The sequence below is a fragment of the Eriocheir sinensis genome, chromosome 23, assembly GCF_024679095.1.
Source record: "Eriocheir sinensis breed Jianghai 21 chromosome 23, ASM2467909v1, whole genome shotgun sequence".
Classification (NCBI taxonomy): domain Eukaryota; kingdom Metazoa; phylum Arthropoda; class Malacostraca; order Decapoda; family Varunidae; genus Eriocheir; species Eriocheir sinensis.
Window position 1 is genome coordinate 14,650,541 of NC_066531.1, and position 24,096 is coordinate 14,674,636.

General features: G+C 46.0%; 1 protein-coding gene across 1 annotated transcript; it reads left to right on the forward strand.

Annotated features, from left to right (window-relative positions):
• Positions 1–8,125: 8,125 nt before the first annotated feature.
• On the forward strand, positions 8,126–23,817 carry LOC127002498 (demethylmenaquinone methyltransferase-like). Its single transcript, XM_050868515.1, has 7 exons — positions 8,126–8,224; positions 16,139–16,268; positions 16,483–16,634; positions 18,866–18,990; positions 19,616–19,708; positions 22,174–22,286; positions 22,645–23,817. The coding sequence occupies exons 2-7, from the start codon at positions 16,143–16,145 to the stop codon at positions 22,723–22,725; spliced, it is 690 nt and encodes a 229-aa protein (XP_050724472.1). The 5' UTR covers positions 8,126–8,224; positions 16,139–16,142; the 3' UTR covers positions 22,726–23,817.
• The last annotated feature ends 279 nt before the right edge of the window (positions 23,818–24,096 follow it).

Here is a 24,096-nt window from a genome sequence, read left to right on the forward strand (position 1 = left end):
GACTATTATGAATGGAATTGAAATACAAAGCTATTGTTTTGCATTTAACAATACTAAGCGATTCGTTTGCATTTAAGAAAAATAGGCTATTCTCTCTCTCTCTCTCTCTCTCTCTCTCTCTCTCTCTCTCTCTCTCTCTCTCTCTCTCTCTCCCCAGAATGCGCACTGACGACCAAAGCCAAGCAAGTATTTAGCTTATGGAATGCAAACAATCTTATTACAGATCGTGCACTAGTGGAAACAAGAGCATTCATAGCAGATTTTTTAAAGAAACATAATTGTCGTGCAGTTGATGCTCACAATTTCGTAAGAAAAATCGTCAAATAATATCTCTCTCACACCCACACACACTCTTTGATCCTTGCACACACACACAGACACACATACGTCTTGTATAACTCGAATGCAGCTCTGCTGGATAGTTGCCGTCTTTTGCTAGCGGTGTCTGAAACATTTTGGAAACTGTGTCAACACTTGTGTCCCACGACTGTACGTCTGCTTTATGTTATCTTATCCTTTTGCCCAGGCCTCTGTATGTCTCGCCATAGTATGCACTGTCGTAACCATTACAAGGTATTCTGTATACAACACTATCTTCATTATCACGGTCATTCCTCTTAGATGTCACTAATTCACCGATCTTTTTCCCACTGTCACACACCACCACAGAGCCTGTTAAACGTAGCGCGGTGGTGAGAGCCCGTGCTAGTTTCGAATCATCATCATAAAGATTTCCCCTGGGGCCCAGGGGGGGGACGGGCCTTTGTCTATTGACGGCCCGTCAAGAGAATTACTAAATAACTAACGGGGGGGGAGATACCGCTTAACCAGCTGCGTGAGGACCGCCTCTCCAAGACGGAAGAGAAGGGCAGGCGCAGAGAGGCCGTCGGGGTTGGCAGCGAGGGGTCTCGTGAGCGGGCACTCGAGGAGGTAGTGGAGGAGAGGGCAGTCCTGTTCCTCCTCGCAGTGCTCACATTCCCTCCACCTGATGTCGTCAGGGTCAAGCTCCGAGAGGCACTTGAACCCTAATCGGAGGCGGTGCAGCGGGACACTGACGGAGCGGGGATGGGAGATTGCTAGTCTCCAGCGTCCTAAATCAGTGGCGGCCGCGTACCAGCAGCCCGAGGGCGACTCCACAGCCACAGCCCGTTCGATTTCCTGGACGATACTGAGTTTCGAATCGGGGACCACTATGTAACCGTTTCCTTTCGACTTTTTCTCAGTCTCTCCCCTCTGTATAATGTTCCGTGCTTCCCTTAATGACAGCGCAAACATACCTTTAGGATAACCTAGTTTGTCAGGTTGATATAATCTATTTCTTCATCTATGTAGTCCTGACTGCAGATACGTAGTGCACGAAGGTAGAAACCAATTACTACACCAGTTTTAGTATTTTCATCGTGTGCACTTAGATAGTGGATAAAATCGTCCTTGTTGATTGGTTTACGATACTCTTTAAATCTAACACTGTCTTCCGTTCTCATAATCACTGTTTCAAGGAAAGGAAGTGAACCATTGTTCTCCTTCTCCATTGTGAACTGGATCTGCTCATGTACGCTGTTCATTTTGTTCAGTAATACGTCCAAATCAATATCTCTGTGTGTAACGATCAAACAGTCATCCACGTACCTATACCATTCTGAATCATCCGAAATCAATTTACTGTAATGCTCACTTTCTAGAACTTCCATGAACAAACACGCAGCGACACAGCTCAATGGGGACCCCATTGGTAATCCCTCGTGTTGGCGATATGTGTAACCACTGAAGTTGAACGAGTTGAAATTCATGCACATTTCCACTAACTTCATATAGTCTCTTATTTACCGGTAACTCACTCACATCGACCTTATCTAGCACTGTCTTTATAGCACTGATAACACTATCTGTGGGGACGTTGGTAAATAAAGACTTGACGTCAAAACTCACCAGCTGTTTATCACTGAAGTCCACCTCCCGTAGTCTGTGCGTTAAGTCGGCTGAGTTCCTCAGGTGTGATCCTCTAATCTTACCGAGGGCTGACGTTAGAGGTTTGGCCAGGTGTTTGGCCAGCCTGTGTGGAGCACTCCCTATCCCAGATGTGATGGGTCGCATCGGAATTACTGGCTTGTGAGTTTTGGGAAGACCCTTCTGTCATGTGGGCTGCATGACCCACCATGACCAATTGCATGTGTTAGGTTATTAATAAATAACATCCATAGCCGTTAGGGTGTTTTAGCGTAAGTGTTGCACAGAAAACGAGATGCCGTATGGCGAGAGCTGACATCTTGACCGCGGAACCCGGCCTGAGCATTGTGGGACGGCCGCCATCTTCCAGCCATCTCTCCTGCCCAGACTCCACCGCGAGCACACGTCCCTCGCCGTCCTCCCAGACCACGTTGAGCATCGTGGGGTTTTCCTGCCTTGTAGTACCCACAATTCCAGAGTGATCGTATACTCAGGTCAAGGGAAGCCCGTGGGAGGAAGGAGGGCACGGCGCGTTGCAGTGAGGAACGAGAAGAGGACAGAAGGACTCCAGGCCGAATGAACCACGAGGAAGATCAGGGTGTGGCTTTCCCCTTCTTCTAGCTACAGCTAAGTAACCATTTCCTAGGATGTTTTAGCATAGCTACTAGGTTGCTGTGTGCTTGGTGTTAATTAATTATTCTTAATTTCCAGCGAGTTTCTTTGTTGTTTTCAATAAACTTAAGAGCACGTTTATCTGGCTTTTGCTTACCCTATGAGAGATGTGATTGGTCAGATATTTAAATAATAATAAGGATTAGAGGGGCTGTGAGTCTAATAACTCAATTTTCAGTTATTTTATTTTATATTTTTTATTGCTGAGAATTTACGGGATTTTCGGAAGTCCAGACCTTTCAAGAACCCCACACCTTTATTCTCGGAACTACCGGGTTTTCCTCGAGCAAGTACAATAACTTCTTCCCCTCCTCTGCCAGGTATTCCGATGCGACCCATCACATCTCTCTCTCTCTCTCTCTCTCTCTCTCTCTCTCTCTCTCTCTCTCTCTCTCTATATATATATATATATATATATATATATATATATATATATATATATATATATATATATATATATATATATATATATATATACCAGTAGAAGTAGCCTTCTTAACTGACTCTTGGTCATCCTCTCTTAGCCGTTTCGGTGAAACTTTTGCTATTGCGCTGGACATATCAAAAGCTTTTGATAGGGTCTGGTACAAATCTTTGCTTTCTAAACTACCCTCCTACGGTTTCTATCCTTCTCTCTGTACCTTTATCTCCAGTTTCCTCTCTGACCGTTCTATTTCTGCCGTGGTAGACGGTCACTGTTCTTCCCCTAAATCTATTAACAGTGGTGTCCCACAGGGTTCTGTCCTATCTCCCACTCTTTTTCTGTTGTTCATTGATGATCTTCTTTCCAAAACGAACTGTCCTATCCATTCCTACGCCGATGATTCCACTCTGCATTATTCAACTTCTTTTAATAGAAGACCCACCCTTCAGGAACTTAACGACTCAAGGCTGGAGACTGCAGAACACTTAGCCTCAGACCTTACTATTATTTCCGATTGGGGCAAGAAGAACCTGGTGTCCTTCAACGCCTCAAAAACACAGTTTCTCCACCTATCCACTCGACACAATCTTCCAAACAACTATCCCCTATTCTTTGACAACACCCAGCTATCACCTTCCTCAACACTAAACATTCTCGGTCTATCCTTAACTCAAAATCTCAACTGGAAACTTCATATCTCATCTCTTACTAAATCAGCTTCCTCGAGGCTGGGCGTTCTGTACCGTCTCCGCCAGTTCTTCTCCCCCTCACAGTTGCTGTCCATATACAGGGGCCTTGTCCGCCCTCGTATGGAGTATGCATCTCATGTGTGGGGGGGCTCCACTCACACAGCTCTTCTGGACAGAGTGGAGGCTAAGGCTCTTCGTCTCATCAGCTCTTCTCCTCATACTGATAGTCTTCTACCTCTTAAATTCCGCCGCAATGTTGCCTCTCTTTCTATCTTCTATCGATATTTCCACGCTGACTGCTCTTCTGAACTTGCTAACTGCATGCCTCCCCCCCTCCCGCGGCCCCGCTGCACTCGACTTTCTACTCATGCTCATCCCTATACTGTCCAAACCCCTTATGCAAGAGTTAACCAGCATCTTCACTCTTTCATCCCTCACGCTGGTAAACTCTGGAACACTCTTCCTTCATCTGTATTTCCTCCTGCCTACGACTTAAACTCTTTCAAGAGGAGGGTATCAGGACACCTCTCCTCCCGAAATTAACCTATCTTTCGGCCACCTCTTTGGATTCTTTTTAGGAGCAGTGAGTCGCGGGATTTTTTTTCATTAATGTTTGATTTTTGTGTGCCCTTGAACTGTCTCCTTTGCTGTAAAAAAAAAATATATCTATATATATATATATATATATATATATATATATATATATATATATATATATATATATATATATATATATATATATATATATATATATATATATATATATATATATATATATATATATATATATATATATATATATATATATATATATATATATATATATATATATATATATATATATATATATATATATATATATATATATATATATATATATATATATATATATATATCCAATCCACGTTCAAGGGCATCAGACAAGATCTGTATCCCCTCCCATGAAAGGTGAACCCCGTCCCTCTGGTAGGTGGTTCTTGCCAAAGAAACTGTCCCAGGCGTCGACAAATTTCTATCCATTGGCTTTGCAATAATCTGCCAACCTGCAGTTTAATGCAGTAGCCCTGGACATCCAAATGGCATCAACCCGCCGCCTTGGCAGAACACCACACACCACAGGAACCCCGCCTTTGAACGTAATTTTTCGAATGGCCTCAATGTAGCGACGCAGGAGCTGCTCACTACCTAACCTGCCTATGTCGTTCCCTCCCACGCTCAGGCAGACGATGGGTTTGACTCCCTTGCCTGACATGCAAGACTCTACCCTGTCGCTGACATCCCTAATCCCCGCCCCAGGAAAACACACCCTTGTCCTACGTGTCCTATCTTTAGCACAGAAGGCCCTATCTAACAACCTGACCTGGCTATCCCCAACAACTAAAATGTTACCTCTGGGCAGGGATTTGCCATCTGCCCTCCTCTCCTTCACCTCCTGCTCCTTCACTCCCTCCCTCAGCTCAGAGAGAGCCTGGAAGGAGTTGCGGCACTCCACACGCGCAGGATTGGTCCTCTTCAGCTTTAAGCAGTTGCCATGGCTCTTGACTACCTGCCAGCCCCCATCTTGTGACGGTGTACTATGTACGTCGCCTGCCTGAGGACCTGATGAACGAAGGACTCGATTTTCCTTCCTCTTGGCCTCCACAGTCCTCTCTAAATCTTCAATTCTCTCCAAGAGAGAATTTACTAACTCAACTGTACCCCCACCGGCCCCGCCTCCTCCCCTCATTGCACCACTGTAACTCATCCCACCAGACATGGTCAACCCAAGAGCTAGCCCGAGCACGTCCTATCACCTTGAGGACCTGAGGAGAGAGAGAGAGAGAGAGAGAGAGAGAGAGAGAGAGAGAGAGAGAGAGAGAGAGAGAGAGAGAGAGAGAGAATTTGGCGGGAGCAAGGGAGAGTAGGAGGGCGGAGAGCGGAGGGCAGGTGTGTGTCAGGTCAAGTGTCGTGGTGGGACTGATGGGGTTGCCTGCTCGCTCATCTTTTTTTTTCTTTTTTTCATACCGTGCTACGTCACTGGGTCTCGGGGAGGAGCCTCGGGAGGATGCGCGGAATGGGACGAGTTTTGAGAAAGAGGCAGACAAGAAAGAAAAAGAGAAAGAAAGAAATAATGAGAAAGAAGGAAAATATATAGACAGAAAGAAAGAGCCTCCCCTTCTTAATCCACTCCTCCTATTGTCTCCTGGGATGTGCAGGTGTGTATAGGAAGGGGAGGGTGAGACGTTGTTTGCTGAATCGCCCTCGTAAACATAAGACAGTCCTGCTTAAGACCAAGGTCTAAATAAAGGGAGGTCAACCTACGGTCGGCTCAAAACTCGTCCCATTCCGCGCATCCTCCCGAGGCTCCTCCCCGAGACCCAGTGACGTAGAACGGAATAAAAAAAAAAAGATGAGCGAGCAGGCAACCCCATCAGTCCCACCACGACACTTGACCTGACACACACCTGCCCTCCGCTCTCCGCCCTCCTACTCTCCCTTGCTCCCGCCAAATTTTCTCTCTCTCTCTCTCTCTCTCTCTCTCTCTCTCTCTCTCTCTCTCTCTCTCTCTCTCTCAGTGTGTGTGTGTGTGTGTGTGTGTGTGTGTGTGTGTGTGTGTGTGTGTGTGTGTGTGTGTGTGTGTGTGTGTGTGTGTGTGTGTGTGTGTGTGTGTAACTGGAAACTTCACATCTCCTCTCTCACTAAATCAGCTTCCTCAAGGTTGGGCGTTCTGTATTGTCCTCGGCAGTTTTCCTCCGCACAGATGATTTCCATTTATAGGGGCCTTGTCCGCCCTCGCATGGAGTATGCATCTTAGTGTGGGGGAGCTCTACTCACACAGCTCTTCTGGGCAGAGTGGAGTCTAAAGCCCCAAGTACACTACCGAATTTTGGCCACGAAGTTGTCGCCGAATCAGTTCGTGAAAAAATTCGGCGACCGGTTCGCCGACATGACCAAGATTCTTACAGTTCGTGACCATTCGGCGATTGTCGTGTCGTGATTAATTCGCCGAATGTTCGCCGAATATTCGGGGACATGTCCCCGAATAGTCTTGGCCATTCGGCGACAATTCCCCGAACACCGCGAATTGGACGCCGAATTGTCTGGGACATGTCGGCGACATTTCGGCGAACAGCCGCGAATTTTTCATGCAACATGAAACTTTCGTGGCGGTCGTGACCAACTATCAAAAGTCGCGCGGTGGACGCAGACATGTCCCCGAATGGCCAAGAACAGGCAAGAAAGATGCCGAACTTGTCCACGACACAGGACGACTTGCATATTCGCGCACATTCTTCAATCAAAATTCGGCAGTGTATTCGGGGCTTAAGGGCCGCTTTCACAGTCATATTATTTGTTTTGTTCATTACCAATGGCGGCGATCGCTGCTATAGTATTTCCACGTAAATCTGGCCGATGGGGTAGTGGCGGCTGCGGGGTTAGCCTAGCCCCGCACCTTGGCACACACTCTCAACACCTCTTGCTTCCTCTGCAGCTGACACTACCCCATCGGCCAGTTTCATGTGGAAAACTATAGCGTCGATCGCCGCCATTAGTAACGATCAAAACAAACAAAGTGACTGTGAAAGCGGCCCTTAGGCTCTTCGTCTCATCAGCTCTCCTCCTCTTACTGATAGTCTAGTCTACCTTTTAAATTCCGCCGCCATGTTGCCTCTCTATCGATATTTTCATGCTGACTGCTCTTCTGAACTTGCTAACTGCATGCCTTCCCCCCTTCCCGCGGCCTCGCTGCACTCGACTCTCCACTCTAGCCCATCCCTATACTGTCCAAACCCCTTATGCAAGAGTTAACCAGCATCTTCACTCTTTCATCCCTTACACTGGTAAACTCTGGTACAGCCTTCCTTCGTCTGTATTTCCTCCTGCCTATGACTTGACCTCTTTCAAGAAGAGTGTATCAAGACACCTCTCCATCCGAAATTGACCTCTCTTTAGGCCACTCTATATTATCTCCTGTTGTGGGAGCGGCAAGATAGCGGGGGTTTTTTCTACACTTTTTGTTGCCCTTGGGCCGACTTCTGTAAACAAAAAGTAAAATACTTTTGTAATTGATTAGTACGTACAGATAACCTGACCTGGCAGTATTATATCCAAGGTAATTACCGATCAAAAAGTTTGAAAATTTGTGTGAAGACTAATTCTTCACGTCTAAGAAAATGAAGTTGATTAAAAGTTTGAGACACTCGGTCACTAGACCACTGCGCACCTGCTCCAGGCGTGCAAGAAACCTTGATGTTTTCAAGCATTTCAGCCGGTAATTTTATCTTATCATTATTGGTAATCAAAGTATATATTCGAAAAAAAAAAAAAACATTAGTATAAAAATCACACGATAAGGATTCTAAGTACCATTTATCTTCCGTCTTCACTGAAGGTAAGTTGCTTGCTGTCGTCGCCACACTTCCCTTGTAATTATTATTCGATCCTGAGGACCTTTGTCGCTTGTGTTCCTTGCGGCAGACGTGACTTGCTCGTTAAAATAACCTTGTGCTCTGTAAGTCTCCTTCCTGCACGACAAAGGTCTTGGCCTGTAGCCTGAGCATGGGCACGGCACGGTGCGGTACGGTTATGATCCTAGTCTCCCCGTTCCCGTTTCAGCCATAGCCTGTAGGTGCCGGAGCCGCCCGGGTGGCTTTTCACACACCCTTTATTTTGTTCCATCACTGTGCGTTTATGATAATTATTACGGTGTAATTTTTTTTCATAGGTAACCATCCTCAATAATTAAACTTCATCGTTCGAAACCTTATATGCTTGTTAGTAATGGATAGTCTGTAAAAAAATGAACCTTACATAAAGCTACTTTTGATGATGTCGGCACGAGCGAGATTAGGCTATTGGATATTATATTATTTTGAATTACCTCTCCAGTAGGACTGTACTTTGTCCTTTAGTCATTTGATCTTATAAACAAGCACATTTTATCATTCTACAGCAATTACAATAAACTAGGCAGCATAATTTATTTACATATTTATATATTCATATCTATCCGTACCCATTATCTTCGTACGCAGCTGAAAGTTCTCCCGAGACGCCTCGCGGAGGGAAGGCGAGAAGGGACGCATTATAAGTTATTCCTTCAACTCGAAATAGATTGCAAACGTGTTGTCGTACATAAGAGATGAAATTCCCGTGTCAGAGCTTATTCTGTCAAACATTTAATGCTACATATATACAACAAACACATCGACCCCAGAAAAGTTTGTAGCTATTTGTGAGGAAGTTGCATTACAGATCCCAATGACATGTTTCACTAAATAGCTCCAACTCTTCTGGGGTCGATGTGTTTGTTGTGCTGTGTACCAATAAATGTTTGACAGAATAAGCTCTGGCACGGCAATTTCATCTCTTATGTACGGCAACACGTACGTTTGCAATCTATTCCGAGGTGGAAGGGTAACTTCAGTGCGTCCCTTCTCGCCTTCCATCCGCTGGACTTTCCGCACTTCAAGTTTTCAGTATTCTCTGTGGTTCACTATCTCGCGTAATAGTTACTTCTTTATTTCATCAATAAACTTAGGATGGTAGTGCACTGGAACTGTAATGAATGAATTTCAAATTCACAAATATAAATAACATAAGGCGAGTATAAAAATAGGTCAGAGCGGTTGTTATAAATGTTTACCAAGCTTTACTTCATTTGGATTATTTTTACAGAATTACCAAGGCGTTGAAAAAGTAAATAATAACAGCTGACACATACAATTCTCCTGAACACGATTATATTATTAGAGTTTAGGTAATCCGAAAAGGTGGAAACACAATTACTATATTATGTTGTAAACACACACACATACACATACACACACACACTGAGCTCTGTGCTCTTCCGTAGGGGAACGGCTGGCTGTCTCGAGAGAGACCCGCAGCAGACCAAGAGGAGGTGAATTACACACACACACACACGTAAAAGAACCCGGGTTCGATTCCCTGGCTGGACGGAAAAACTTGGGCATGTTTCCTTTCACGTGTAACCCCACTTCACATGGCAATAATTTGATACCGGATGTAAATCGAGAATTTGTGATCTCGTAGCCCGGAGAGTGAGTGTGTGTATTGGCTTCATTCCCATCCATAGACCGGTCATATAATGAGCTCAAAGGTCGCTCCCAGAGGATGGTGGCTCACAGGGATCCACAGTGATCTGCAAGCCCGTACGTGAAAAACACACACACACACACACACACATATATATATATATATATATATATATATATATATATATATATATATATATATATATATATATATATATATATATATATATATATATATATATATATATATATATATACATATATATATATATTTTTTTACAGCAGAGGAGTCAGTTCAAGGGCATAAAAAAGGTAACACATGTAAAAAAAACTGCTCCTAAAAAGAGTTAGAAGAGTGGCCGAAAGATCTGTCAATTTCGGGAGGAGAGGTGTCCTGATACCCTCCTCTTGAAGGAGTTCAAGTCGTAGGCAGGAGGAAATACCGATGAAGGAAGATTATTCCAGAGTTTACCAGCGTGAGGGATGAAAGAGTGAAGATGCTGGTTAACTCTTGCGAAAGGGATTTGGACAGTAAAGGGATGAGCTTGAGTAGAAAGTCGTGTGTGGCGAGGCCGCGGGAGGGGGGGAGGCATGCGGTTAGCAAGTTCGGAAGAGCAGTCAGCATGACAACTTTGCTCTCCTCAATGACCTAGAGCAGTTGGTTCAGCACCCTACACGTATTCCCGACCGTCTTGGAGACCGGCCCAACATACTAGACCTCTTCCTTACCTCTAACCCTTCTGCTTACTCTGTCAAACTGTTCTCTCCGTTGGGCTCCTCCGATCACAACCTTATTTCTGTATTATGTCCTATCGCTCCTGTACACTCTCTGGACCCACCGAAGAGGCGATGCTTCTGGCATTTTGCTTCAGCTCGGTGGGACGACCTGAGGATGTACTTTTCCGATTTCCCGTGGAATGATTACTGCTTCCAGGATAGAGACCCCTCTGTGTGTGTCCAGCGCATCACAGAGGTGATTGTCTCAGGAATGGAGGCATACATTCCACGTACTTTCTCTACTCCCCATGCTAAAAAGCCTTGGTTTAATCACGCTTGTTCTCGTGCTGTCAAAGATAGAGAGGCAGCTTACAAAAGGTACCAGCGCCTTCGAACTCCCGCTAACCATGACCTTTACATTTCCATCCGAAATCGTGCCAAATCTATTCTTCGACTTACCAAAAACTCCTCCATCAATAGCAAATGTCAACGCCTTGCTTTCTCTAATTCTTCCAGAGACTTCTGGCACTTAGCCAAAAATATCTCCACCAATTTCACTTCTTCCTCTTTCCCGCCTCTTCTTAACCCAGACGGCAGCACTGCCGTCTCTTCTATGTCTAAGGCTGAACTCTTCGCTCAAACTTTCTGTAACAACTCCACTCTGGACGATTCTGGGCATATTCTTCTTACTCATCCTCTCTCCGACTCCTTTATGCATATTATTAAGATTTTTCCTAATGATGTTTTATATGCCCTCTCTGGTCTCAACTCTCAGAAGGCTTATGGACCTGATGGAGTGCCTCCTATTGTCCTTAAAAACTGTGCTTCCGTGCTGACACCCTGCCTGGTCAAACTCTTTCGCCTCTGCCTATCAACATCTACCTTTCCTTCCTGCTGGAAGTACACCTTCGTACAGCCTGTGCCTAAGAAGGGTGACCGTTCCAATCGCTCAAACTGCCGCCCTATGGCTTTACTTTCCTGTCTATCTAAAGCTTTTGAATCAATCCTTAACCGGAAGATTCAAAAGCACCTTTCCACTTCTAACCTTCTATCTGATCGCCAGTATTGGTTCCGCAAGGGGCGTTCTACTGGCTTCTTGCTCTCTTAACTGATTCTTGGTCATCCTCTCTTAGCCGTTTCGGTGAAACTTTCTCAGTTGCAGTAGACATATCGATAGAGTCTGGCACAAGTCTTTGCTTTATAAACTGTCCTCTTTCGGATTCTATCCCTCTCTCTGATCCTTTATCTCCAGTTTCCTTTCCGGCCGTTCTATCTCTGCTGTGGTAGACGGTCACTGTTCTTCTCATAAACCTAATAACAGTGGTGATCCACAGGGTTCTGTCCTATCACCCACTCCCTTCCTGTTATTCATCAATGATCTTCTTTCCATATCAAACTGTCCTATCCACTCATACGCTGATGACTCCACTCTCCAACAGGAATTACATGACTCCAGGCTGGAGGCTGCATAACGCTTAACCTCAGACCTTACTATAGAATGGATATCAAAATGTTAGAATCGGTGCAGAGGAGGATGACTAAGATGATTCAGGGGTTGAGAAACTTGCCATACGAGGAAAGACTCAAACAGTTAAACTTGCATTCTCTAGAAAGGCGAAGGGTGCGTGGAGACATGATCGAGGTTTATAAATGGATGAAGGGCTTTAATAAGGGAGACATTCATAAGGTTTTGTTGGTAAGAGAACCGGGTAGGACACGAAGTAATGGGTTTAAACTGGATAAATTCAGATTCAACAGGGACATAGGCAAAAATTGGTTTACTAACAGGGTGGTGGATGAGTGGAATAGGCTTAGCAGTCATGTGGTGAGTGCCAATACAATTGTCACATTCAAAAATAGACTAGACAAATTCATGGACAGCGATGTTAGGTGGGGTTAGATACACGGGAGCTTAGGGTCAAAGGAGCTGCCTCGTACAGGCCTACCGGCCTCTTGTAGACTCCTGCGTTCTTATGTTCTTATGTTCTTATATCATTTCCGATTGGGGTAAAAGGAACCTTGTGCCCTCCAATGCCTCAAAAACCCAATTTCTCCACTTATCCCCTATTCTTCGACAATACATCTGTCATCATCTTCAACACTAAACATCCTCGGTCTATCCTTAACTCAAAATCTTAACTGGAAACTTCAGATCTCTTCTCTCACTAAATCAGCTTCCTCGAGGTTGGGTTTTCTGTATCGTCTCCGCCAGTTCTTCTCCCCCGCACAGTTGCTATCCATATACAGAGGCATTGTCCGCCCTCGTATGGAGCATGTATCTCACGTGTGTTGGGGCTCCACTCACACAGCTCTCTTGGACAGAGTGGAGTCTCATCACCTCTCCTCCTCTTACTGATAGTCTTCTACCTCTTAATTTCCGCCGCCATGTTGCCTCTCTTTCTATCTTCTATCGATATTTCCATGCTGACTGCTCTTCTGAACTTGCTAACTGCATGCCTCCCCCCTCCCGCGGCCCCGCTGCACGCGACTTTCTACGCATGCTCATCCCTATACTGTCCAAACCCCTTATGCAAGAGTTAACCAGCATCTTCACTCTTTCATCCCTCACGCTGGTAAACTCTGGAACAATCTTCCTTCTTCAGTATTTCCTCCTGCCTACGACTTGAACTCTTTCAAGAGAAGGGTATCTTGACACCTCTCCTTACAAAATTGACCTCTCTTTCGGCCACCTCTTTAGATTCTTTTTTGTGAGCAGCGAGTAGCGGTTTTTTTTATATTATTGTTTACTTTTTTGTCCCCATGAGCTGCCTCCTTTGTTGTGAAAAAAAAATGAAAATATCGATAGAAGATAGAGAGGGAGGAAACATGGCGGCGAAATTTAAGAGGTAGAAGACTATCAGTACAGTAAGAGGAGGAGAGCTGATGAGACGAAGAGCCTTAAACTCCACTCTGTCCAAGAGAGCTGTGTGAGTGGAACCCCCCACACGTGAGATGCATACTCCATACGAGGGCGGACAAGGCCCCTGAAAATGGATAGCAACTGTGCGGGGGGGTAGAACGGCGGAGACGGCACAGAACGCCCAGCCTCGAAGAAGGTGATTTAGGAAAAGAAGATATATGAAGATTACAGTTGAGATTTTGAGTTAAGGATAAACCGAGGATGTTTAGTGTTGAAGAAGGTGATCGCTGAGTGTTGTCAAAGAATAGGGGATAGTTGTTCGGAAGATTGTGTCGAGTGGATAGGTGGAGAAACTGTGTTTTTGAGGCGTTGAAGGACACCAAGTTCTTCTTGCCCTAGTCGGAAATAATAGTAAGGTCTAAGGCTAAGCGTTCTGTCGCCTCCATCCTGGAATCATTTAGATCCTGTTGCAGGAGTCCTCCTCCCCACGACTCGTCTGCTCCGTGCGTCTGCCAATCCTCCCATTCCACCTCCATGCAGTTGAAATCACCCATTATAATTATAATTTCACACTCCCTCAACATTTCATCCTTGCAACTCACCGCGTCTTGTATCATTTGTTTATATTCCCGCAACCCCATACGCTTGTTCATGGGGGCACATACCCTACTACATAATGCCTCCTTCTTCCTTCAGCACCCACAAATTTCAGTTTCAACACCTCTGTCAAGCCTTCACCCTCAATTACCTCCTCCACCCTAATGCCTTTTTTAACCATCAACATCACACCTCCTCCCTGTTTTATCTTTCTGTCTCTCCTCCATATGTTGTTTGCACCTTCTCCAATCCCCACCACCTCAATTGGGTCACAACTTAGTTTCCGTCAGCCCCACAATATCAGGTTCTTTGTCTCGCAAATAGTCGTTAATTCTATCTACGATGAAACTGTTCCATTAATATTCGTATATGTCACTTTCCACCCTTCCTCCTTTTCTGTTAGTTTTATTCCCTTCTTCCTCTCGACCCTATGAACTACTTTCTCACTTTCATATCCATTACTCTCCAAAAAAACTCCCTCTTCTCTTCTTGCGATCTCTTCTCATTTAAATCACGAACCTCACCTCTAAAGGCGGCTTTACACCTGGCAATTCGCGGCTGGCAATACAGGCGCGGCAGCATTTTTGGTCTGGGTCTGGGTCTGGGAGCTCTTCTCGCGGCAAGTTCTCTGCAGCTGAGCGTGTCCGTCTTGTATTGCCGACTGGCGGCCGGGTAAACAACATGTCGGCGCCAATAAAACAAGAAATGACAGATGCAGATAACAAGATTTGGAGCCGGGAGGCCGAGGTGGCATTGCTAGAGGAAGTGAGACAGCATCGACACTTGTGGGACCCACAAGATAAGCTCTACAAGAAGCAGAGTCTGCGCAAAACAACTTTTGAGAGAGTGGCAGCAACATTGCGGGAAATGTTTATCTCTTAGCGAGATATCGAAGGAGGTATAAGGAACGGTTACTTTCGTGTATTATATAATCACACTTATGTAATGCCTGGGGGTTGGGATGGCATGTTCCTCCCTTCTCCTTTGTTGAACAACAGTCAATCAATCAATACTACTTATGATAAAACTCGTTTACTTAAAGTATTTCTACAATATTAGGCTGATGGACCAAACTCATTGTGGTTTTAAGATATGGTAGTAGCCTTTTGGGGTGTCTGGGATGAATTCATGCCCTTGCATTTACTAGCAGTTTACGTCTTGATGCTCCCGGCGGCTCCTCCCACGTGTGAAGGTACTTTCTCCCGAGAGCACCCAGCCGGTCTAGCCGCTAGATCGTCGCGGCTGTATTGCCGGCCAGGAATTGCCACGTGTAAAGTGTGTGTGTGTGTGTGTGTGTGTGTGTGTGTGTGTGTGTGTGTGTGTGTGTGTGTGTGTGTGTAATTCACCACGACCTGATCACGTGTTGGACTCGTAATCGCCAGCAGCAGGTACCCTCCCGACATGAGCAAGTGCTCTTTATCGTCGATCTCTGGGTACTGCCAGGACCTCACACACCACACATCCCATCCCCTTTGCTCAAGGGGGGATAGTAACCACTCCTAGTCAACGGAAAGAATCCGGCCTGAGCGGGCTCGAACCGTCGCCCTGTCAGACCGTGAAGCCTGGCAGTGTGTGTGTGTGTGTGTGTGTGTGTGTGTGTGTGTGTGTGTAGTTTATTCATCACAGCCTGATCACGAGTCTCTCTCTCTCTCTCTCTCTCTCTCTCTCTCTCTCTCTCTCTCTCTCTCTCTCTCTCTCTCTCTCACACACACCACGAAAGAGAGAGAGAGAGAGAGAGAGAGAGAGAGAGAGAGAGAGAGAGAGAGAGAGAGAGAGAGAGAGAGAGAGAGAGAGAGAGAGAGAGCAACTTCAGCTGGCCGTGCAATAAGCCGGAGAGCCTTACTGCACCCACACCTCACTATCATCTGTCATCCTCGTCCATGTAACTATCCAGTCTACTCTTAAACCAAGCTATCGTCGATGCACTAACTATGTGATTGCTTAGTCTATTCCAGAGAGAGAGAGAGAGAGAGAGAGAGAGAGAGAGAGAGAGAGAGAGAGAGAGAGAGAGGCGGGCCACACCTGTCATGGAGGTGGGCGGAGCTTGAGAGCCAGCCGACAAATCAGCGAGGAGTGCGGCGTGGGGCTAGAAAACCGTACCTACCTTCGTAAATACATAAAGGATGTATAAAGGAATTGTACTGTACTGTATTCATGCCCTGCCTGTGATTCTCCCGTCTCTTCCCTGCTGCAGGATAATGTCTGAGGGCGGCAGTCGGGGCGACGTGGCAATGAGGGCGAACGAGAACGTCCACAGGTCGGGGGTCACGCCGGAGGAGATGGCGGCCGGCTACGACGAGTGGTCCGAGAACTACGAGAAGATGGTGAGAGAGAGAGAGAGAGAGAGAGAGAGAGAGAGAGAGAGAGAGAGAGAGAGAGAGAGAGAGATGCCTTCAGTACCAAGTGCCTACGCAGAATCATGGCGTATCGCTGGAATGATTTTGCGTTAAACCGGCGATTATTCCCTGAGGTCCGGGAGTGAAGTAATGCGACCCCTGGGGTACGCACCTGTAATCACCCTCTTCCCCGTCCCCTTAGATGATCTGGAAAGGCGGGTACCGTGGCCCCGCCATCACGCTGGAGGTGGCCTTGCGTTGCGTACCCCTGGAGCGGCGAGCCAAGGCCAGGGTGCTGGAGGTGGCCGCCGGGACGGGCTGCGTGGGCAGCGAACTCCACCGGGAAGACTTCAGGTGGGTGCCGCAGGGCCGCAGACAGGAGGATGTCCAGTCACCATACTTAAATATCCTCCAGTCCACTGCCTCCTGCCTGCCAGTGCCTCAGCCTCAACACGAGTCCAACGCCAAGAAATGAAGATGATGTGTTGGAAATTACAGCAGCTTGTGTAGAGGCAGGGGCGCTGGGTGGGAACTGGGAGCGGGTAGGAGCGGCATTACTATAGTCCATCAACTCTAACTTAAAATTGAGCCCTGTGACTTGGCCCGGGGAAACCCCCATTGTTTACAGATCTAGCGATGACCTGCGCATGACGTTTTGTCTCACTGTTAGTCTGTACGTTATCTATTTATGGAATTTACATACATTCATAATACGACTGCGTGGTGTTATGAATGGCTTGGGATTAGAGGGATTGATTGATTGATTGATATATAGTTTCTTTCATGGCGCCGCAACATCTTGGTCATATGGCACCGGAGTAATAAAATGGAAGGCAAATAATTAAAATAATCTAAGGGTGATAAAAGTTATTAGGAAGATAGTTTTGAAATGGTCCATTCAGATATAGCACTAGTTTAAAATATAATAAAATGTTTATTAAAAATGCATTAGTGAAATACAAAGAACTTTCTATGAAGAGACCCTACAAGAGATGGAGGATGCCCATCTCCTGCAGATACCCCATGACGTCATGTCCAGGGGTGAACGCCTTTTCACCCAGCATTAGGGAAAGGGAAAAATTTCCATGTACATCACGACACCGGGAGAGGTACTGCTCTCGCAGATCCCGCAGACTGGGGCACTCGACCTGGGATTAGAGGGAAAGACAACGACTCAGTAAACCTTCCATATCACTTGGCAACGTGGCTCATGCAACGTTGCCGCCTGACGGACCTTGGCAACAGGCGCCAGGCCGCACCATTCAGCGTTACGCCACAATGGACAAATGAAGTAGATCTCACTCTCGCGCCCTGCGCAGCCATGCAGAGAGAGAGAGAGAGAGAGAGAGAGAGAGAGAGAGAGAGAGAGAGAGAGAGAGAGAGAGAGAGAGAGGTAGCCACCCTCTCTGAGGAGAGTAATGGAGTGATGTGGCACCAGCGCGGTCTCGTGGGGAATCCTTGTGTCGCGCCCAAGGGCTCAAGTTAAAATCGATAGACTATACTATGTTAGGAATTAGGCCAGTTAACCGGGGGATTAGACAAATTAACTATTTCCCTTATGGAACTAGTCTCGGGCCGAGAGTTCAAGCCAACTATGAGTATCGTCTGAGCTCAACTAAGCCTTGGAGGGTACTTAAATACTTCGGTCATCGGCTCCCAAACCGAGACAGAATCAACTTATTCACTGCCTGAAGACTAACCACATTTACCATGAAAGGAATAACAATAGTGAAGTGTTTCCTTTCATGAAATAATAACTAATTGTTCTTGCTGAATTATAATTAAAGAGCAAGGATAATTTAACCGATGGAAACAGAGAGGAAAGCCACGCCATCTGGCGAGAGAAATTCAAAACATCGCTTCAGACCCACGTGGTTGGTTTTCTCTCACTCCACCACCGGCCTTCTCAAAGTAAAGACCAAGGCACTGCAGCCCACCCATTAACTCGGACGCAGTGTGCCTTCTATTACCTGACTGAGGGATACTACACCCGGCAACGAGACTTCAGAGACAACAATGTCTTTTGAAACCCGCTTCTCAGCTAAGTGCCCCCAGCAGTTATTTGAGACAGATAGATTTTACTACACGGATCCGGTAGGATTATTATTTGTTCGGCTGTCTGGAGGTGCTTGTTGGATACCTTCACCACCTAATAGCTGGTAAGCACTTGTTTCTTTGGGATTGTCTGACGGGTGTGTTATTCACTTTGCGAGTGACTTAACTGTTGGGTAGGGTAAATTTACTGATTCCCAACAACTTCTACTACTGCTATAACTTCTTCTACTATTACTGGGGGCTTCGTGGTGCAGTGGTTAGCATACTCGGCTCACAACCGAGAGAGCCCGGGTTCGATTCCCGGGCGGAGTGGAAAAATTTGGGCGGCTTTTCCGATACCCTACGCCCCTGTCCACCCAGCAGTGAATGGGTACCAGGTATTAATCGGGGGTTGTGTCCCGTCTCCTGGGATCTGTTCCCGTCTTCTAGAATTCCTTCCCCTCCTGTCTCTCTCCGGCATATGACCACAGATGTTGCGCAAACTAAACATTCCAATACTACTAATACTGCTACTACTACAACTACTACAGCCACTCCCACTGGCACATAGACGCTGTGGACCCGTCGGAGGGCATGATGAAGCAGCGGGAGACTGGCATCTATACCAACGACTTCCTGGAGTTTATCGGCAGCGGACACTCCACCGTACCCAAAGGTATTAGTGATTTTTTTTTTTACATCAAAGGACACGGCTCAAGGGTAACAAAAAGAGTACAAAAAAAAAGACCGCTACTCGCCGCTCCCATAAAAGATAAAAGTAAAGAGTAGCCAAAAGGGAGGTCAATTTCGAGTGGAGAGGTGTCTTGATACACTCTTCTTGAAATAAGTCAAGTCTTAGACAGGGGGAAATACAGACGAAGGAAGGTTGTTCCAGAGTTTACCTTTTGCATAAGGGTTTTGGATAGTATAGGGATGAGCATGAGTAGAAAGTCGTGTGCAGCGGGGCCGCGGGAGGAAAGGAGGCATGCAGTTAGCAAGTTCAGAAGAGCAGTCATCATGAAGATATCGATAGAAGATAGAAAAAGAGGCAACATAGCGGCGGAATTTAAGAGGTAAAAGGTTGTCAGTAAGAGGAGGAGAGCTGATGAGACGAAGAGCCTTAGACTCCACTCTGTCCAGGAGAGCTGTGTGAGTGGAATTATTGTTATTGTTGTTGTTTCATATGTAAAGATTAATATACGTATTTTTCTTCTACATCTCTCTCTCTCTCTCTCTCTCTCTCTCTCTCTCTCTCTCTCTCTCTCTCTCTCTCTCTCTCTCTCTCTCTCTCTCTCTCTCAGACACATACGACCTGGTGGTCATCTCGGGCGGTATGGGCGAAGGTCACATCCCACTCAGTGGCCTCGACGACCTGGTGCGCGTCGCAAAGAACGGTGAGTGAGTGAGTGAGTGAGTGAGTGTGAGAGTGTTTTTACAACAAAGGAGACAGCTCAAGGGCGCAAATAAAGGAAACAATAATATAAAAAATAAAAAAAACGCTACTCGCTGCTCCTGAGAAAAAAAATCAAGAGGTGGCCGAAAGAGTGGTCAAATTCGGGAGAAGTGGTGTCCTGATACCCTCCTCTTGAAAGAGTTCAAGTCTTAGGCCGGAGGAAATACCAATGAAGGAAGCTTGTTCCAGAGTTTACCAGCGTGAGGGATGAAAGAGTGAAGATGCTGGTTAAATCTTGCATAAGGGGTTTGGACAGTATGGGATGAGCATGGGTAGAAAGTCGTGTGCAGCGGGGCCGCGGGAGGGAAGGAGGCATGCAGTTAGCAAGTTCAGAAGAGCAGTCAGCGTGAAAATAGCGATAGAACATTGAAAGAGAGGCAACATCGCGACGGAATTTAAGAGGTAGAAGACTTTCAGTTGGAGGAGGAGAGCTGATGAGACGAAGAGCCTTAGACTCCACTCTGTCCAGAAGAGCTGTGTGATTGGAGCCCCCCCACACGTGAGATGCATATTCCATACGAGGGCGGACAGGGCCCCAGTACATGGATAGCAACAGTGCGGGGGAGAAGAACTGGAGGAGACGATACAGAACGCCAAACCTCGATGAAGCTGATTTAGCGAGAGAGGAGATATGAAGTTTCCAGTTGAGACTTTGAGTTAAGAATAGACCGAGAATATTTAGTGTTAAAGAAGGTGACAGCTGAGTGTTGTCGAAGAATAGGGGATAAGCGTTTGGAAGATTATGTCGAGTTGATAGGTGGATAAATTGAGTTTTTGAGGCATTGAAGGACACAAGGTTCCTTCTACCCCAATCGGAAATGATAGCAAGGTCTGAGGTTAAACGTTCTGCAGACTCCAGTCTGTAGTCGTGTACCTCCTGTTGGGATGGCCTTCTATTGGAAGAAGTTGAATAATGCAGAGTGGAGACGTCGGCGTATGAGTGGACAGGACAGTTTGTTATGGAAAGAAGATCATTGATGAATAGAAAGAAGAGAGTGGGTGATAGGACAGACCCATGTGGAACACACTGTTGTTAGGTTTAGGGGAAAATCAGTGACCGTCTACCACCCCAGAGATAGAACGGCCGGAAAGGAAACTGGAGATAAGGCAACAGAGAGAGGGATATAATCCAAAAGAGGGCACTTTAGAAAGCAAAGACTTGTACCAGACTCTATCGAAGGCTTTCGATAAGTCTAGCGCAACAGAGAAAGTTTCACCGAAACGGCTAACAGAGGATGACCAAGAGTCAGTTAAGAGAGCAAGAAGATCCCCAGTGGAACGCCCCTTGCGGAATCCATACTGGCGATCAGATAGAAGGTTATAAGTGGAAACGTGCTTTTGAATCTTTCGGTTAAGGATTGATTCAAAAGCTTTAGATAGACAGGAAAGTAAAACTACAGGGCTATAGTTTGAAGGATTGGAACGAGCATACTGCCAGTAGATGTAGATGTTGATAGGTAGAGACGAAATAGTTTGACCAGGCAGGGTGTCAGCATGGAAGCACAGTTTTTAAGGACAATAGGAGGCACTCCATCAGGTCCATAAGCCTTCTGAGAGTTGAGGCCAGAGAGGGCATATAAGACATCATTATGTATAATCTTAATAACAGACAAAAAGGAGTCAGAGGGGGTATGTAGGAGGAATATGCCCAGAATCGTCCAGGGTGGAGTTCTTACAGAAAGTCTGAGCGAAGAGTTCAGCCTTAGAGATAGATGAGACGGCAGTGCTCCCGTAAGGGATAAGGAGAGAAGGGAAAGAGGAAGAAGTGAAAGTGGTGGATATCTTATTGGCTAAGTGCCAGAAGACACGGGAAGAATTAGAAAAAAAGCAAGGTGTTGACATTTTCTATTGATGAAAAGAGGTTTTGGTAAGACGGAGAATAGATTTGGCACGATTCCGGGCTGAAATGTAAAGTTCATGGTTAGTAGGAGTGCGAAGGCTCTGGTGAGTGTGTGTGTGTGTGTGTGTGTGTGTGTGTGTGTTTTGCAAGGTCCGCTGAGTGGGTGAAGGCGCTGGAAGCTGGACCCTCAGTTTAGATACTCGTGCGAGGACCCGTAGGTTAGCACTGTTCCTGGGCGTGCCGATCTTCCGCCACGACTATTTCCCAAGGCCACTGAGAAGATTCACCGGGTTTTCATGGGTGGTTTTCCCGTTGAAGATCGTGACAGACGTGTAGAACCATCACTATAGGATCGCAAAACAGTTCATGGTAATCCCAGCAACTTTTACGAGAGGCTTTTCAAACAGGCGAACTTAGGCGCCGTTTAGGATGGGAAAGAGCCTACATAGAGACTTCAGATTTGCCTGGAGTAAACCTTGAGGTGGTCTTCCTAGGGTAGGCTAGATGACGCGCCCCCTAGCGTATGCCCCAATGATTAACTGATTTCCTCCTCTCCGGCACTCCAGGAGGCTTCGTGATCATCGTGATGCGCCATGAGTACCTACAGACCGTGCCTTCCTACAAGGACAAGCTGGAGCCTTACATGGACCAGCTGGAGGCGGACGGGAAGTGGAAGAAGGTAGGGAGCACCGTTGCCAGATTATCGTACTCAGAGCATAGTATTTACCGTTTTTTGACACCTAACTATTGCCAAGAAACATCAGGAATTCACTATTTTAACGACAGATATAAATTAATCTAGTTATTGAGCCCCAGGAGACATATTTGAAGTCGGAAGTTCGTAAATATATAAGAGGCTGAGTACAACTATCTGGCAACATTGGTACAAGAAAACATTTACTCTAATCAAGGTTTCTGTCTGGCGGGGCTGTTCACTGTATGGGCGCCTGTCACGACACTCTGGTATAAGGAGATGGTCAGGAGCTGGCCAGGGGGAGAAGGTCACGTATTTGAAATGATGGTCATAATTCCTTCAGGTGGAGCGGCGCATCGTCCCAAACTATTTCTGTGACAAGGAGGGTCTCGTCTTCGTCTTCCGCATCACTAAGCCTGAGTGAGGAGGAAGAGGAGGGAAGGGAAAGGAGAGAGATGAAGAGGAGGAGTTATAGTGGTGCTGTGCCAAGGCTGTCTCTGTGTAACAGCCTTGGCTTTCGTCGCGGCACCCGAGACTGAGGTGTGAATTATCGTGGTATCATGGCGTCTACGATGTTATATGATAGTCTACGCATAGGGCACATTTGTCAGTATTAATCATATTATTGAAATTGTCGTAAAAATCTGTTTTAGTTTATAAGACTCAGACTGCAGAATCCTTAACCTCAGACCTTGCTATCATCTCCGATTGGGATAAAAGGAACCTTTGGGTTTTTGTGTCCTTCAATGCCTCAAAAACCCAATTTATCCACCTTTCAACTCGACACAATCTTCCAAACACCTATCCCCTATTCTTCAACTACACTCAGCTGTCACCTTATAATTCTTCAGAACTAAATATCCTCGGTCTATCCTTAACTCAAAATCTTAACTGGAAACTTCTCATCTCTTCTCTCACTATATCAGCTTCCTCGAGGTTGGGCGTTCTGTATCGTCTCCTCCAGTTCTTCTGCCCCGCACCGCTGCTATCCATATACAAGGGCTTTGTCCGCCCTCGTATGGAGTATGCATCGCACGTGTGAGGGGCTCCACCCACACAGCTCTTCTCTATCCTTCGGCCACTCCTCTGTTGTAAAACAAAAATAAGGTCGCTGATTATGTAGCTGTATGTGTGTGTGTGCATGTGTAATGGCAAGTTGCCAGAACACGATAACGAAGACCTCAGACTCGTGTGCTGCGACTATAGTATACGTTTAGGAATGCTTGGTCTGGGTCTTGGGGTCTTGATGATGTAAAGACATGTGTATATATATAATAAACGGGTGCCTACTTCCCCTCAGAATCATGTTAATCTTTGTTTGTTTCTCAAGTTAATTTAAGTGATTATTCATCCTAATTTTAAATGCGTCTGCTGTTCTTAATGTATAATGCGTCTGCTGTTCCTAATTTATAATGCATCTGCTGTTCCTAATTTTAAAAGCGTCTGCTGTTCCTAATTTTAAAAGCGTCTGCTGTAGCCCTACGTGGCGCAATGCAGAGGAAGTTAACTTATTTAATCTGAAATTCAAGTGAAATGATCAGCAATTTAAGTTAAGTAACAGAGTAGTGAAGTATATGTGGCAGTGAGCATGTGGAAGGATGAGATGGAACGAGAGAACAAAGATTAACGTAAAGAATAAAAACTCTCGCTCCCATCCCTCCCTCCTTCATACTTCCTTCCTCGAACAGAGTCGTCCGCCACTGGAACAGCCTCCCCGCAGAAATAGTCAGTGCGGTAACGATCAACTCTATTTCCACTGACAGTAACTTTACTGCGTCGGGAGTGAACTGAACGT

Bases quoted from the DNA above. Each gene is read 5' to 3' on its own strand.
- LOC127002498 (XM_050868515.1), top strand. From the start codon at position 16,143: ATGTCTGAGGGCGGCAGTCGGGGCGACGTGGCAATGAGGGCGAACGAG. The intron at 16,635-18,865 runs GTGGGTGCCGCA...CAACTACTACAG, and splicing joins CTCCACCGGGAAGACTTCAG to CCACTCCCACTGGCACATAG. The intron at 19,709-22,173 runs GTGAGTGAGTGA...CCGGCACTCCAG, and splicing joins GGTGCGCGTCGCAAAGAACG to GAGGCTTCGTGATCATCGTG.